General features: G+C 47.4%; 6 protein-coding genes across 6 annotated transcripts; 3 read left to right on the forward strand and 3 right to left on the reverse strand.

Moving 5' to 3' along the window:
* Positions 1 to 294: 294 nt before the first annotated feature.
* BBA_02747 (Cytochrome P450 CYP682N1) lies at positions 295 to 2,014 on the forward strand (the record flags this gene model as incomplete). The annotated part of the gene is made up of 3 exons (XM_008597844.1): positions 295 to 524; positions 589 to 935; positions 999 to 2,014. The coding sequence occupies 3 exons, from the start codon at positions 295 to 297 to the stop codon at positions 2,012 to 2,014; spliced, it is 1,593 nt and encodes a 530-aa protein (XP_008596066.1).
* Positions 2,015 to 2,202: 188 nt separating this feature from the next.
* Positions 2,203 to 3,006, reverse strand: BBA_02748 (StcQ-like protein; the record flags this gene model as incomplete). The annotated part of the gene is made up of 1 exon (XM_008597845.1): positions 2,203 to 3,006. The coding sequence occupies one exon, from the start codon at positions 3,004 to 3,006 to the stop codon at positions 2,203 to 2,205; it is 804 nt and encodes a 267-aa protein (XP_008596067.1).
* A 438-nt stretch (positions 3,007 to 3,444) lies between these two features.
* On the forward strand, positions 3,445 to 4,242 carry BBA_02749 (17beta-hydroxysteroid dehydrogenase; the record flags this gene model as incomplete). Its single annotated transcript, XM_008597846.1, has 1 exon — positions 3,445 to 4,242. The coding sequence occupies one exon, from the start codon at positions 3,445 to 3,447 to the stop codon at positions 4,240 to 4,242; it is 798 nt and encodes a 265-aa protein (XP_008596068.1).
* Positions 4,243 to 4,811: 569 nt separating this feature from the next.
* BBA_02750 (DUF1772 family protein) lies at positions 4,812 to 5,385 on the reverse strand (the record flags this gene model as incomplete). Its single annotated transcript, XM_008597847.1, has 2 exons — positions 4,812 to 5,272; positions 5,322 to 5,385. The coding sequence occupies 2 exons, from the start codon at positions 5,383 to 5,385 to the stop codon at positions 4,812 to 4,814; spliced, it is 525 nt and encodes a 174-aa protein (XP_008596069.1).
* Positions 5,386 to 5,687: 302 nt separating this feature from the next.
* On the forward strand, positions 5,688 to 7,397 carry BBA_02751 (Cytochrome P450 CYP5282A1; the record flags this gene model as incomplete). Its single annotated transcript, XM_008597848.1, has 3 exons — positions 5,688 to 5,917; positions 5,988 to 7,114; positions 7,168 to 7,397. The coding sequence occupies 3 exons, from the start codon at positions 5,688 to 5,690 to the stop codon at positions 7,395 to 7,397; spliced, it is 1,587 nt and encodes a 528-aa protein (XP_008596070.1).
* Positions 7,398 to 10,189: 2,792 nt separating this feature from the next.
* On the reverse strand, positions 10,190 to 12,557 carry BBA_02752 (putative Heat-labile enterotoxin IIB, A chain; the record flags this gene model as incomplete). Its single annotated transcript, XM_008597849.1, has 4 exons — positions 10,190 to 11,144; positions 11,233 to 11,311; positions 11,387 to 11,530; positions 11,579 to 12,557. 4 exons carry the CDS (start codon positions 12,555 to 12,557, stop codon positions 10,190 to 10,192), a joined length of 2,157 nt encoding a protein of 718 aa, XP_008596071.1.
* Between the last annotated feature and the right edge of the window lie 3,686 nt (positions 12,558 to 16,243).

The following is a 16,243-nucleotide window of genomic DNA, read 5'->3' on the forward strand; positions in this document are numbered from 1 at the left end:
TCACTAGTACTCCTATAAATTTAGATTATCTACTATTAACTTCGGGTAGACTTTTTACCTTAGTTTATAGCTGGTCCTAATCTTCGTTTTAGGTATAGTTAATTAAATAGGCCGGTAAGTATCGCTTTGTAACCTTGGCCTGTGCTAATTACGCCGCTAGGATGATACATCGGGCTAAATCTTCGGCATTTCGGATGAATCTGGAAATCCGTGATACTCATTTAGTCTCATTCGTGTGCAAATGCAACTGATTCGAATGTTCGTGTCTAGGCTTTTACCCTACTAGCTGTCATAATGTACTCGATCAGCGTGCTCTTGATGGCTATGGGCACAGCCCTCTTTATCGCGCACCATGTTACTGGCGTGATCCGCGTCCTCTTCTTCTCGCGCATCTCCCATATCCCGGGTCCAAAATTAGCTGCGCTTACATACTTTTATCAAGCATATTGGGATCTTTGGCCTCACCAAGGACAATTCGCATTTCACTGTATCAAATTACACAAAATATATGGTCCGATCGTCCGGTTAGTCAAGGCTTTAAGTCAATGCTTAGGCGCAACAGCGAACTAACTTTGACTATGGCGGCAGGATCGGTCCCGATGAAGTTCATATCGACGACCCTTCGTTTTACAGCTCGTGCTATCCCGGTTCGATTGGTCGTCAGAGAGACAAAAGCATGCTCCATTTCGGATGGGCCCAGGGCCTAGAGCAATATGGGGACGGCAACACGTTTTTTACGTTGTCCCATGATGACCACCGGATGCGTCGTTCTATGTTAGCACCATTCTTTTCGAAGCAGAAAGTCCGAGATCTGGAAGTGAAAATCCAGGAAAAGGTCATTCGTTTTAGAGAAAGGCTTCTTGAATACGCTGCCGACAAGGAAAAGGGAAGTGCACCAATTGATTTCAGCAACGCCACAGGCGCTTTGACATTAGGTAAGTGTTTTCATGGCAAGAGCAAGATGTGTACAGCTACATCACTAATACAGCGCCGACTAGATATCATATCTGGGTATACTCTGGGCAAATCTATCGGTGCGTTAGATCGCACAGACCTGGCACGGGATTATCATGAAGCTTTGCGCAACAGCGCAAAACTTGGTCCAATCGCTCGTGCCTTTCCTTTCATTCCCCGTGCGATGGTAATGCTGCCGGACTGGATAGTCAAATTAAGACCTGAGATGACAGCTGGGAAAGAGTTTCAAGAATTAGTTACAGACCTCACACGCATGGCTTTTGAGAATGCTAAAAAGTCGCAAGGAAATGAGGATCGCACCATTCTTCAAACTCTCATCAACCACCCTACCGCCCCAGAGAAAGAGAAAGAATTCAACAGGCTCAGTGCGGAGGTTATGATTATGTTCGCAGCAGGTGGTGAGCCTACTGGGCGTGCCTTGGCGGTTACCCTGCTTCACATTCTGCTTAATCCTCCAATTTACAAGCGAGTCTTGAGTGAATTGAGGCCATTGATCCCATCATATGATGCCCCATTGCCACCAACAAAGCAACTCGAAGCGCTGCCATACTTCTCGGCCGTGATCAGTGAAGGTCTCCGAATGACCCACGGCGTAGCCGGGCGTCTCGGTAGGATTGCCCCAAACGAGACCCTCACTTATCCGAAGGGGAAGAATGGCCCTGTTCAGATACCTGCTGGGGTAACATTCTCACAAACGCTATACCTGGTACACAACAACGAAAAGATATTCCCTGAGCCCTTCGCATTCCGGCCCGAGCGCTACTTGCGGCCTGAGAATGCGACAGAGGCCGAGACTCAGGCAGTAAATGCTGCGAAGGCATCTCTTGCTCCTTTTGGTAAAGGGGCGCGTAGTTGTCTGGGAATGAACCTGGCATATAGTGAGCTTTATCTCACATTGGCTGCTATTCTTGCTGGGCTCAAGTTGGAATTGGCAGACGGTGTCTCAGAAAAAGATGGCAGAATTACGCAAGAATACTTAATCGGTTGTCTAGATGACTCGAGGGCTGGAATTTCTATCAATGTATTGGGCACACTTTAGAGGGAGCCCTTGTTCATGAAAGAAAGGAACAATCCCGTCTACTTCATTGTTGGTAGTCAATGTTTAAAAAAATGAGAGTGATTACGACAAGGTTAGTGATCGCGAAACATAACGTATCGATGAAGTAAACCGCGATAATAATTACAAATAATTCGTCTAATGAACTAAACGACAGTAACCTGCGTCTTTCATGCTGGCCCAGCATTCAGAGGCAGATGCGGATGAAGAAAAGGGAAATAAAACCTTAGAAGACCCAAGACAATGCACATTGGTGTCCCTGCTGGAAATTTTGCTTTTCCATTGGCATTGATGATGCCAACGTTTTTCTTAGACCATTTGCCCTCAGGTTCATTTGCCGCTTCCAACATTCCAGCAGCAACGTCCAGGTAAGATACGAACGACTCCTCTGCGTCTAGTGTTAGTCGATGGCCTCGCTGTACATCCACCGAAAGTCCACCAGGTTTAATGTAGACACAAGGTGCCCACTCTTCTTGCTCCCGTAAGAATTTTTCAGCCAATTCCAGGTCCTTATAAACGTGCCAGGCCGATCTTCTCACGATCATGTTAACCCAGGGATGCTTTCGGCTAAGCCAAGGATCTATAGTAGCAGATGAGAGAAGAATCAGTTTCGGAATTGTGGCTTTTCCTTTCATCTTTTCAAGAGCTTTGATGACAGTCCTGGCGAGATCTTGACTGATATGACACCCAGGTATGTTATCGTTGGTGCTTGCAGTGAGAAATACAGCCTTGCAACCAGCCATTGCCTTCCCTAAAAGATCAGCGTCAAGAATGCTCCCGTTGAATATCTCGACGCGATCATTATCTTTGGACTCCGGGACTAGTCGAAACAGCTTTTCCCGATTGCGGCAGTAGACTTTGACCTGCACATCTGGCATTTGAAGGCAAATAGTCAGAAGCGCAGTGCCACAATTGCCAGTTGCACCTAGGATGCTGTAGCAAGCCGGAGGGTCGCTAATGATGTTTTCATTCATTGCGGTTGGACGGGGTAAGAGTAAATTTATAGTATAAAAATAATTTATCCGTGAGGCTAAATATTTTTATAGGTTTATAATTACTTTAAGCGTTGGTTTAGGTCTATATATAACTGATTGCTGTATTTGGTCGCTGTGATTTGAATAAGTCGTTCTAGAGCTAGTGAGCCTCGTTTACTTTCCGTAGACCGCTTCGGCCTATAGAGCCGATACCAATTACACCGAAGACCCTCGCCCCGGAATATTTGTAACTAATATATATAAATACATGAAGAACATTGGCATTTAAAGCAGTACCGAATATCCGTTGGCAAAATTAATTTAGTCTATGAACCGCTTGAAATTATAAGGCTGCAGCTCCGTTGACCTTGCAGGCCTTCATTTACACCCGACTTTCTCCTGTCTTCTCATCTATTACTTTCAACGAATATTCAAAATATGACGGGCGCTACTACTAAACCCCATCGCTTGGATGGTCAAGTCGCGTTAGTGACTGGATCGGGGCGAGGCATTGGTGCCGCTATCGCAGTGTATCTGGGTAGTCTAGGCGCCAAGGTCGTTGTCAACTATGCCAACAGCGTCAAAGATGCGGAAAAAGTTGTTGCGCAGATCAAGTCCGATGGCTCAGATGCCGTGGCTTTCAAGGCCGACATTCGCGATGTGAGCCAAATCGCGAAGTTGTTTGATGATTCTATTGAACATTTTGGACGCCTAGACATTGCTGTTAGCAACTCTGGCGTGGTTAGTTTCGGCCACCTCAAAGATGTCACAGAAGAAGAGTTCGATCGAGTTTTTAGTCTGAATACTCGTGGCCAGTTTTTCGTTGCAAGAGAAGCGTACCGAGTTTTGACTCAAGGTGGACGCATTATTCTGACATCGTCCAACACGGCCAAAGATTTCAGCGTGCCGCGCCACTCTCTTTATTCTGGCTCAAAGGGGGCAATTGATTCATTCGTTCGCATATTCTCCAAAGACTGTGGGGACAAAAAGATCACCGTCAATGCTGTGGCTCCAGGAGGAACTGTCACGGACATGTTCCACGAGGTGTCGCATCACTACATACCAAATGGAGAGAGATACACCGCCGAGCAGCGCCAGGAAATGGCTGCCCATGCTTCCCCTTTGCACCGAAATGGTTTTCCAGAGGATGTTGCTCGCGTTGTTGGCTTCCTTGCGAGCAAGGAGGGCGAATGGGTAAATGGTAAGGTGATTACCTTGGATGGTGGAGCTGCTTAAGAAGATGCTGGTTTAAGTAAACATCAGCTTATTAGCAATTAGTGGACTTGAGAGCCCGGAAAGAAATCTATATATGTAGACTGCAACATTTGTTTCAGCTTCATCAATTGAACTTAGAAACACTCAGATCAATCAGCCGCATTTGAGCTCGCTTTCCCCGTGAAAAAATCAAGCACCTCAGTATAGTAAAGTAGTCAACTACAAGACTTTTGGAACCCCACTGTACCTATGCTCCGGTTGCTAGCCGTAGTCCCTAGAACCAACTGTAGCGAGGCCACGATTCGCTGCACACCCACCCGAATCACCCACCTTCGAGTATGCTTGTTCTACAAAAGCCAAAAATGTTTACTATACTAGATTTCATCTGCTAAAGCGTTTATGCTATTACTAAAGTAATTATCAAGCAACTAATGTATAATAAGTTTCTTAAAGAAAAAAAAACTGCCGAAATGTACCTAGTGCCTAAAAGCTAGTGGTGGACTTTAGACCACGAATATTGTATGAGAGGCAGATGAAATATTGCTTTGTAAGATTAATTTGCAACATGGCTCAAACAATGGAGTAATTTCCTAGCGAAGAATGGTTGCAATAGCTGTTAATAATGCACCAATCCCAACAAACAAAGCTCTTCTCGCATTCATCGCCTTCCACACAATCAAGGTTTCTCTCACATCCTTCTCTACCGGTTTCAGCACCTCAGTATTAAGCCCTTTGTTTACCTGATCGCCAAGATCCAGTAGCAATTTGTTTGCTCGAGGCTCCATAGCCAAGAGAGTGTAAGGGATGATGGCCAGCACCAGCAGTACTGCAGTGCTGTAGAGTGCAAAGGGGGTAATGGCCCCCACAATCCGCCGGTGAGTATTTCGCGATCTATGAGCTAGAAATCCATTGCAAAGGGCAGCCGTCATAGCGATTGGTGGCGAGGTTGTTTTGCCTATGGAGTACATGACACTGAATTCTCGAAGTAGCACATCAATCGGTGCCACATTAAGTGTCGGTACGCCGGCATGACTGAAGCAAATAATGAATCCTGTCGGTTGTTTAGTAAAAAAAGAAGGGTTGAAATTCAATTCACGAACCTGACAATGACGCGGGCGCTAATATAGCCAGTATTTGCGCTACCTTTTCGAGACCGTCGCCCATGTTGCTACTGGTAGAGGCCAAGGGAGATACTATAAATAATGTAGAATGCGAATCAAATAATTGCAATTTCATGGATTTTTTAGAGTACGCCTCTGGCACGAGTCTCCTATCACCGGTATATATCTATATACACCGCTTAAACCCGCTGGTACATGAATCGGGCTAATACCGGAAAAGCGCCGAATGCCTAAAATTATATCGGCCTTACGGAAAATATTAATACCCTATTTCATAAACATATTTGACCATTCAAATTCAGCTCGAGACCCTAGTGAGAGAATGTCCTCATCTTCGACGCTAAAATGGACTTCTTGGCAAATGTTAGCGGAAATGTCCTATCGGCGGCCCCCTATCCAAATCTGGGTCTTGACCACCCAATTGTTACATACTTCGGATCTCTCACAACCGTCGGTATCACGACTGTGCTAGTTGCATTTGTAACTTTTCTGTGCTATGAAGCCTACAGGCCAAAAGTTCATCCCAAATCCCCAGCTTTCATTTCCGACACCATTCCAATCCTCGGTTCGATTGGGTTTGTCACGCGCCAATGGTGATAAACTCCCTCATTATTACAGACGCTCTTGATGATAACCATGTAATAGGTCCTTTTGGAAAGATGCCCTCGAACAATCCAAAACTGGGAACTTTAGCTTCTGGCAGGGAAAGATTCATATCGTCGGCATCTCCGGCCCTGCCGCGCGTAAAATGCTCTTGGATCATCCCAGCCTTGACTTTGTCGCGGCTCAAAGCTTGCTGGCGTTTGGTATGCACTTTTGGCCCCCAATCCACGAGATCTTCCAGCAGACTGGAGAAAGAGCTCGCAATAATACACACTTCCTACGCACCTTGCTCGGTCTTTTGAAGACAGCTCGGATTGAAAGGGTTCTCTCTGGCTTGCTGGAAGATGCACGCTTGGATTTTCAGGCATTATTACCAGAGAGCCCAAATGGAGTTGTCAACGCACCAGATCTGTGGAGAACAGTGTTTAAACAAAGCACTCGACTCTTTTTCGCCGACGACTTTGCAGTTGACAAGCAGCTATTTGACAGGACAGCCGATCATCTTGAAGTCATTTTGCATTCTTACAGCCCATTTTACGCTTTCCGGCATTGGATTCTCGAACCGAGTATGATTCGCAGGCGCCTTGCGCGTCGCGGGCTCCGCCAGACAGTGCAAAAGCTCGTGGCTCAGCGCAAGAGATATGGCTTCAAGTATAAGGATGATGCACTCCAAACAATGATTGATAACGGAGATCCGGAAGAGTTCATTACTGAATTTTGCGCGAGCGCCACTTTCATCACGACAACTAATGCGCACATTATTTTCCCTCAGCTCATCAATACCATGGCCGTGCATCCAGAATGGCAAGAAAAGGTCTACCGAGAGGTCTATGCTGTCGCTAAAGAGCATTGTACCAACAAATCGCTGCCTCTAGTTGAGCAATTGAAGTATGTCCCTCTCAAAGCATGGGAGACATCATTCCCGATGCTCGACCTGTGCATCTATGAAATCATCCGGGTGTGGACATCATTTGCTGTTGGAAGGTTGAATACGTCATCTGAGGCTATACTCATCCCAGGATCTGATGAGGTCATTCCCGCAGGTGCCTATGGTGTCTGGAATTCAACCGAACTCAACTTTGACGCGAAGCTTTTCCCCAACCCGCGCAAATTTGACCCCATGCGTTTTGCAGAGGGGCGTCGAGAATTCGAAAAAGAGCCATACGGATGTAAGTGAGATGCAAGCTGATTGGTTTGATTGAGTTTCTAACACTTTTGACAGTTTTTGGCTGGGGGTTGGGTATGCATCCATGTGCCGGTAAACGCTGGGGCAAGTTGCAACAGAACATTTTGATTGCTCACGCTTTGGCTACTTACAAGTGGACCAGCTGTGATGTAAATGGCAAGGCTGATCCTTATGCTGCACAGAGACAGGATATGGGCGCTGAACTAGATTCAGAGAAGAAGTTTGCCCTGCCTCCGGCGTATTGCAAGATGGAACCTCGAAAGTAAACAGTCTAAATAGTTTTATAGTCAAGCTTACCATGTTTATAAATTTTTAGTCTTTATTTGCGCGACTTTAATTTTTTTTTTCCATTGACGGTGGCCTTACCCTTGGTGCTGTCGTGACCGTTCGCTCCATTTCGGTGCGATTCGTCCGTCCTAGCGGCATATATGCCGATATTCTCGTTATCAAAGCTTGCTGAATGCTGCATTTACTTTGAGAGCAGAGTAAAGTGCGCGATCAATGCAAAGATGCCTATCGTGGAAAGCCTTCAATCGATCCTTCCCGCCCTCGAGTGGATGACCATCATATCTCTATTTTATCTCTCCGGTGTGGACTCTCTCCCATGGTCAACAGAAGTTTTTCTAATCTTTAAGTTAAGGCATAGCTTGGTGCTTCAATCTTTGGGTAGTGCCTATCATCAAACTCAATCCGACGGTCAGCGCAATCCATCAGTTTAAAGAAACTTCTCGGCGGGGCGGGGTTTGGCTTGAGCCTTTGAACGCTTTCATCGCTGCGATGCTGGCATTCATTGCTTTTATCAAGTCACAGAATCCAGAAATTCTTGAATCGCAAAAGTGGTGGCGTTTTGCTCTTGCCAGCTTTACTCTCGTCCAAGTGGCATGGTGGGAAAGAGCATTCATCTTCCGACTAGACACCGCCGCGTCTATCATGAAAGATAACAAAGACAACTTCAAGCTTCTAGATCGACAATTGTTGGCAGATGGAAGCAAGATGAGGTTAAACTACATCATGGATCTATGGATGAAGAGACACGCTGTAAGAGCAACACTGCCTTTTGTTGCAGCCTTGATTGCGGTTACCTCGAAGAATGGCTATTAAGATAACTGGCGCGAGACTGCATTTAGAGATAGAGTTCGATGTATTAATCAATCAGTCTCTAGTATTTTTCAGGCAGAGCTACTGTTGCTAGATAATCTAATCCTCGCGAAAGATCTTCTCATATTCGTGCTCAGACCACCGAATTTCGGGTACGAGGCCTGCGAATTTCCAGGTACCATCGACAAAACGATAATAAATAGTTGCTTTGCCATGAGCATGACCTTGGTGCAAGACTTCCTTCAAGTCTGCATTTTTATACCTCTGATGAGCGACCCGCACCTGGTGGTGACCAATAATCTCGTTCTGACTGGTTTTGACCCATTTTGTAGCACCAATAAAGTGCTGTGTCTTGATAGACGGATTGCCCAGAAATGCAGGCGCGCGTACCAAGTCGACAAAATCAACAGCTGGCATAGTTTCCCAAATTATGCCCATTACGGCACGATAGTCAATCTGGCGACGCTTGTCAGACATATCATGCGCTACTGCGGGTAAGGAGATCACATACGTAGAGGGTCGGAGCGATACATTCTGCAAGGCGAGTCCAATCTTTACTATCAAAGCTTTCTGCCCATTCAAAGACGGCGGCCTGACATGCCACGAGTTCTGACTTTGCACGTGTTAGCTATCTTGCTCCCAAGCTCATTGAAGAAGACGGATCAACCTTCAGTCTCAATCTTGTGGGTTTCCTTTGCGACCATTTCTTTGGGAGTTACCGATCATGCGATAAGTTAAAGCAGGTCTGAAAGTCAAGGTAAAAGAGCACTTCGAACTTATCAAACTACCTGTGCTAGCGCCGCTTATGACCACTCGGGGGAATCAGCTGCTTGGCTCCAAGAAATGTTCCATCCATCGGTCCGATGAAATGACCCGACCGGCCCCGCATTCTTGCATCCACGGGAGTATCTCGTTGCAAAGATTCGGGCTATACGGCACAGCACGGCTGTCGGAGCATCACATTTACCGGCTGATTATAATATTATCAAAATGAAGCGGACAATTTAGAACTTTTCCCAAGCCACGTGAGTACATCACAACCCATGTGTACGTACCTACATATATAACGAAATTAAGCGTTATACAGAGGCTGCTGAAGCGCCCCGTTATATACTAAATACTCCGTGGAACTAGAGATGCATTATATTCCTTGAAAGGTGATGCAGAGAAAGGCAAGTGGATGGATTCTCGTAGCAGTCGCTGGGCTTGCCGTAGTTAGCTCCAGGGCTTACCTCCCCCGGTACGACTAACGAGAAAAAAATGGAGAAGACTCTATGTGTAGGAGAGAATAATTTATTTGTTCATTCAAGTTTATGAAACGGGCGCAGCAAGGCTGAGGGGCTAGGTAATTATGATTTTATCACTCTGTGGCTGTGACAGGCGACCTATGAAAGGCTTCCGTCAGTTTTAGTGTCTGCATCTACCTACTAGCGACGCAATGGACATTTCTGTTAACATTCCCAATTTCTAAAAATTCGCCAATTTTATAACTAGCACTAACTAGTGTAAGGTTACGGTCACACATCAAAATGTGCGACCACTAGACATCTAATGAAGCTTATCTTTGCACCCACTAGGCGTGGCGTAAGGGACCGCTGTCGCGACCTATTCAAGAAGACCAGCAAACCAAGGAGCCATGCACCAACTTACCTAGCGCCTCCCGAGGGCCTATCCAACCTCCGCCTTAACGGGGCATCGAGATTAATACCAAGTAGATTGTCCGTATGCTTGCATTTGCACTAGGGCCTGCCTATTGAGCTCAAGCTACATGATAGAACCGATGACTGGTGTGTAGGTTAAACCAGCTAAGGTAGAGGAATACCCGCCATAGGTTAAACATTTGCCTGAGAATTATATTTCTCTTATTCCTAGTCAAATCAAATCGGAGCCAGATCTAAGTCGAAATATTTATAAGTTTATTCTGAATCCGTGCACCTCTTATATTCCCGGTTGTAGATGATTAGCACCCCTGAGGCTGGTCTACTCCCCAGGCAACTGACACTTCAACCTTGCCGTACTCTCCTGAAACTTGCCTTTTTTCCGAGCCCGACAATTGCGGACGGAATTCTTCAACTCCGTACGCTATCTGGTCGTTGGGAGACCAGTCAGAGTCATGGTCCCAAAGGTCCACATGAATCTTGAGGGTATCGAGCATCGGAACGGCCATTATAGCCCTCGATAACGGGATGACTGTATCGGGGTATACCTCAATGCTATTGCCGCTCTCTTTGTTGAATAGGTCGCGCTGGACAAAGCGGCTGGATACTCTGACTCTCCCGAAGACGTCGGCGGGTTTCTCTCCGTCTCCATCGAGCATAATTACCTGAATCACCGCCTTTGTCGCACTGCTCATCACGATATAGTCCACGGTCGCCTTGCCGTATTCGCCGCTGATCTCCTTTTGAATAGGCGTGTCGTACTCGTTTGTCTGATCGTGGGCTTTCCATGAAATCTGGCCCTTGCTAACTTGGTCGTGCGGAGATGGGTCCCTGTCTCTGTCCCAGAGATCTAGGTCGATGATGAAATCTCCATTCGCCGCAAGAGGCCGAGAGGTGCGCAAATCGATCATATCTCGCGGCTCGACAGATACAGAATCATCCTTCTCAACATTGTAAATTACTTGAAGGCCTAAGTCATCTGTAGCATGGATGCTGCCGAAGAGGTCACCTGGCGATTCCCCATCGATGTCATTGATCATGACCCAGAGGATCTCGGCCAATGGGCGGGGCTTGGCGATGCAGACATCCGGCTCAGTTATTTCAATAACTGATGGCCTTTCAATCTGAGGCTCTGGGCTGTTGTTGTCACAACGAATGGAACTAATCATGTTGTCAAAACGACCCTCATCGAACTCGTCCAAACGATCGTTGCCTGGAAAAGAGGAATGAAATGAGGCACCGGCGCAATTGTAATCACTAACAGGTTGTTAGTTCCAGTTTGAAGGGTTTTGTTGGATATGAAACAGTCACGACGAAATTGTCTGACGGTATTGAAGGGTCTTACAAAAAGAATTGGCATATTCCGGCGGATGCGCCGAGAAGAATCGTAGACGCCCTGTCATTCCATTCCAGAGGAATAGGCACTATTGGGATATTTTGATTAGCAAATTCCACGGGCAGTTAACGTTATCAATAGGCACTAGCCGAAGGAAACATACCGCAAGATTGGGGAGGCGTCGCTATAGAAATGCATTCACCGCCGGATCGTGGCTCGTCGCACACTGTAACAGTAGGTTTCTCGTTGTCGGCCTTGTCCTTGACTGCAGCCGCAAGTCTACCACAGACTTTCTTGTCGAAGTTGCCTATCCTGTGTTAGATCGGGTACATCTTTGTCGAACAATTTGACATACTGGTAGTATCACGGCGGTCTACTTCGTGCCATGGAATAGATCTTTTCAGCTCATCGTGTCGCCACGACACAACAACTGCTGCCAGTGCCATGGCACACTGCGCTGCACTTGCAGCGCCCTGGCCCAAGGCAGTTCGTAGAAGACCCGGAATTTCAACCGCAGACCAGTCGAGGCTGCTGAGTGTGGTCTGATCTGCTGCTTCTGTTTGGGGTCCATGTTCTCTGATGAACTGTCTCAGATTACTGGCTGCAGACTGTCCTAAATATGCCTCCCAGGCTCCGTGACGCCCTTCAACAGCATTTTGAAGTCCAGCAAGCTGCGGCTGAGCGCCGCTAGGGTCTGTTGAGTCTGGACGAAAGTCGGGATTGCGTGTGAAGCGGCCCAACTGGCTGATAGGATCCTCTGCACCCAGGATGCGATTTAGATCGGCGGCACGTACCTCGTACCAGCCTAGGACTTGGTCCCATGGAATCCCTTGAACGGCAGCTTGTTCTTGTTGGGCTGGATAGGGAGAAATATTCTCCAAAGACAAATTCACATCAACCATAGCCCAGTTTGTGCGGATCCGATAGAGATAGCCAACCTCTTGCGCGTGTTCTGGCGAAGGTCGAACAGCAAAGGTGATGGCACCAGTAAGGGATGTACTGGTCGACACATACTGCGTGACATCTCTAGTTCCAGCCGGGTTGTTGGTGTGCGTCCAGAGACTGCTTCCTGCTTCAAGCTGCTCGGGTGTAAGTTGATCAAGGAGCTGAAAGCCTCGCGCCCACATTCCACCAGCTCGTTTAACGTCGTCAGGAGACCTGCCCGGCTTTCCGTCGCGAGTTTTGCCCGTTTCACCACGCCATACAAACGGTGGCTTTCCGGGAGCCCTAGTCCTTATACCCCCAGGAGTCGTTGGAGAAGGCGCTCCGTGGACATGACAGAAGAAGAAGAAGATGGCCGCTAACAGAAGCGACAAGTAGTGTTGACCTTGCATTTTAGTCAAATGGCTCTGAATGCCAAGGTTTCGTTACTGTGATGGGAGACACAAGACTCAAATACAACGTTACACCAGACTATATATACTTTTCTATCTACAACTGATCAAATACTGTTCGCGGGCTGGCCGAATCAGGCCCCTCGTTCACAGAAAGATTTCATGTTAAACTTTCGAGGTTGTTGACAGACTATCACCACTTTGGAGAAGCGTATACGTCCTGCATGCTTGTGTGCCGGCAGCTTATTATAGCTCATTACATAAATGACTCAATATCCCTGGTCTTGGTGGAATGGATATCTCTGTTCATAACTATTCGACGAGGGCTGGATTTTGCGGCGTAGAATTTGGATCTTGCAACGTAGCCGCACAACGGCCATACACCCCCTAACAGAACTTGTCATCCTCCACCGTTTACTCCTCCCGACACACACAGCTTAAGACATCGTTTAATAAATGCACGCGAGGCGCTCACAAAGAGAAATCCGAAAGCACTCTCACAGACGCTATCGAAGGCTCGCTAGAGGAACGACGCTAGGTACACTGGAGGCGGGCAGGAGGTGGTTTTTTGAAAGTCACTGTAAGACAGTGATTTCAATAATGACCTGGCTCTGATTGGCCCATCTTGGCCCACGAAATACCTCAATAGGCAATATCTATCTTGCAAGGTTCGTTGCGAAATTCAGGGTCCCTATTTGCTTGACAGGTCTTATACGTTGCATGGCCTGAAAGATCGTCATAGCGGTGCTGGCTCCACGGTACCGCAGCAGTCAAGCGGGTAATATAATATCCTGGTATCCCATCACCTGTCAAGCGGATACCAAAAATCATAGCCACTTGTTGGAGAGTGCCAGGGAGAGAATTGGCCGTGCTTTTTGTTGGCCGCTTGCTCTTTTCCCCATTTTGCCGTACCTACGACTCTTGCCGATCAATTGTCTGATTAGCTAGGGCGTTACGCTAGCTGCTGTGACTATTCGAACATACTGCGACCTATATAGAGTAAAGGGGCTCAGAAGTCGAGTTACATACTGTGTAGCTACGGTAATTCTCGGTGTTTGAGCAATACATTCCGTAGTCGTATAGTAAATTGATAGGACTTTTGCCAGAGCAGGTCAGTAATGTTTGTTGTCCGCCATCAGGCGACTTATTCAGTAAGCTCCGTCGAGTGGGGCTAATACCTACGACAATTATTCCTACGACAATATAATATAGGAAAAACCGAGCATAAGCAGCGAGTTGCTAGCCTAGCGCTGATGTAGAAGTTACTTCGTAGAATCACTCCCGAGGGAGTTAGGGGCTAGTAATTACGAAGGGCAGTTGCCCGCCCTGTCCGTAAACTCGAGGGTGGATAGCTGCCTCGGCCACCGCCCACTAATCAAAGCTACGTCACTAGAATTGCCCTCATCTTCGACAGCAGTATCATTGTGTAGATTTCATCGACTATGTAGAATGTAGCTAAGTCTGAACGCAAAGGTGGTTTGGAACTAGCATCGACAAAGCCATTTTACAGTATCAACGTTATAAAGCAGCTTCAGATTACGACGATAAGGAAACTCGAAAGATGCGAGAGCACCCTCTGGTCAGTCTGCTTTCTCCTATTTTTTATTTAGCAGCTTGTCGGATACTTTTATACAAAGCTATAGCAACGCAACTACAAATCTGCTAAATTCACTGACTTCACCATTATCCCGTAAGGCATGGATGGTTAGGCCCATTTCAATCCCTGGGCGAGGCGGCGCAGCAACTTTTATCTGGGGCCACGTCTTCTTTAATACTTTTACGCCAAGATATAATTCGGCTCTGTTTCGCGTTCGGTGGCGGCGGCTGCTTGATTCTGAACCCCTCCTCATAGTTGCCATTCGGGATTAATCTAGGTGCCCCAACCAACTTATTGTTCAACAATCTTCATGATCGAGCCGACTGCCTCGCCCGACATTTCTGGCAACTGGTCCGGCATCGCCGCCGTCTCCAATGGCTCCCGGCTTGCTTCCTGATGTCGTCTTTCAAGTAGTCGGTGCCATCTCGTACGCTTTTTGGGTGGTTTCCGGTGATTTGGTTACGGACACACCCATTGATTCTAGGAAACTCGAGCAGGTAGCGGTGCAGGTACATCCGGTACATCTTGTCGGCATGCCGCTTGTACGTGTTCAACTCAGTGGGAAGCTGCTACAGTTGCGCCTGGGCTCAGACGCCGTTGCATTCCTTGGCCGTCGAGTCGAGCGTACCAAGCTAGAGGTGACGTGGATTTCAAAAGTCTTGTAAAAGGTCGAGTTGTCGCCGCTGTCGAGGGCGATGGACTAAACTGTCGAGTCGTTAATCACAACGAGAGTGGTGTTTCGAGGATTATAGTCCATATCGTAGACGATGATGTCGCTCAAGTCCTTGTTGGCGGCGCTTGTGAACCACATCCCGTCACTCGGTCGTGCTGCCCGGCACTTAATTTTTGGGTTTCGGAGCCGTGAGTCCAACTACACTGAGCTGCCGCCAGGTCTGGGGAGTCGTGGAGTGCCGGGCACGGGGACCAGGCTGGATAATGGATTTGAACGGCGGCACGGATGTCTTCCGGAGCATGTCCGGGAGAAGACCATCGCCAAAGGGTAATTGAGCTTTGCCCACGACTCTGTAGACAATATCAGAGTGCGGGACGACGTAGGCCCCCATGAACGTTGTCGCAAAGCCGTCGAACTTCAAGTGGGTTCTATTTGGGAAGACTGAAAAAAATGGCACTGTAGATGCGGACATCGGGAAGGGTGTGCATATCATTTAGATTCGTTACTACGATGGTGTATGCAGTACCGGAAGCGTCACTGCCGTCCATCACAGCGGTGTACTCAATTGTCCCGCTGCGAGCCAGCGAGAAAACGCCGCTCGCCTCACAGTCGATGTAGGAGGCTTCGCTGTAGCTGTAGCTCCACAAGCTTATGGGTGGTGTTCGTAATGACTCCAAGCTAACTGAGAATATACGGCTGCCCTTATGAACCGTGGCCAACAATTCAGCTACTTTTGTGCAGCATAAGATTCGAGAAGCTCAATATTGTCTCTGGGGTTCAAGCACACACAATGAGCTTATGTGTTCTCGTGTTTATCATGTTCCCTTCTCATCGTCATTGTGTCTATTTCAATGCGATTGGCAGCCTTGATTCAACTCCTCTTGAGCAAGCTGTTGAGCAAGCTGTCTAGCCCGGACATGCTGATGTCGTAGAGGCTCTGTTGCTACTGCGGGCGAGTGTTACACTGGAGACAGTGCGATGCGCAGCAAGAAATGGAGCCTGCGGCAAGCATTTGATGCAGCTCTCCTAGATAAGCAAGAGATTTATGGAATGTCACCGACACTTCTGCCTAAAGCTATTGTCGAGGCGGTATTTTTAAGCATCATACTTTATCCAGAATACTGGTCGAAGGTGATGCTCGAGGGCCCGAATACACCCCTGGCAGTACGTGACCTGTTTCACGTTTCGAACACATATTGTGTGGGTGGCCAAACTTAAAGAGGACAGTGCCAGGCGATTTTCCAGCTTGTTTCAGAGCCAACTGGCTAGCTCTGCTGAAACACATCGCTGCCTTGTTCGCACGAAACATTAAAAAAAAAAAAAAATTGCCATCGAACGTAGACCATGAACCCATGCACGAGCCAACATCATATGGCTTAGGGAACGAATTGGCAGGAATGCCGATAATAATAGATG

This window comes from Beauveria bassiana (genome assembly GCF_000280675.1).
Source record: "Beauveria bassiana ARSEF 2860 unplaced genomic scaffold BBA_S00006, whole genome shotgun sequence".
Lineage (NCBI taxonomy): Eukaryota > Fungi > Ascomycota > Sordariomycetes > Hypocreales > Cordycipitaceae > Beauveria > Beauveria bassiana.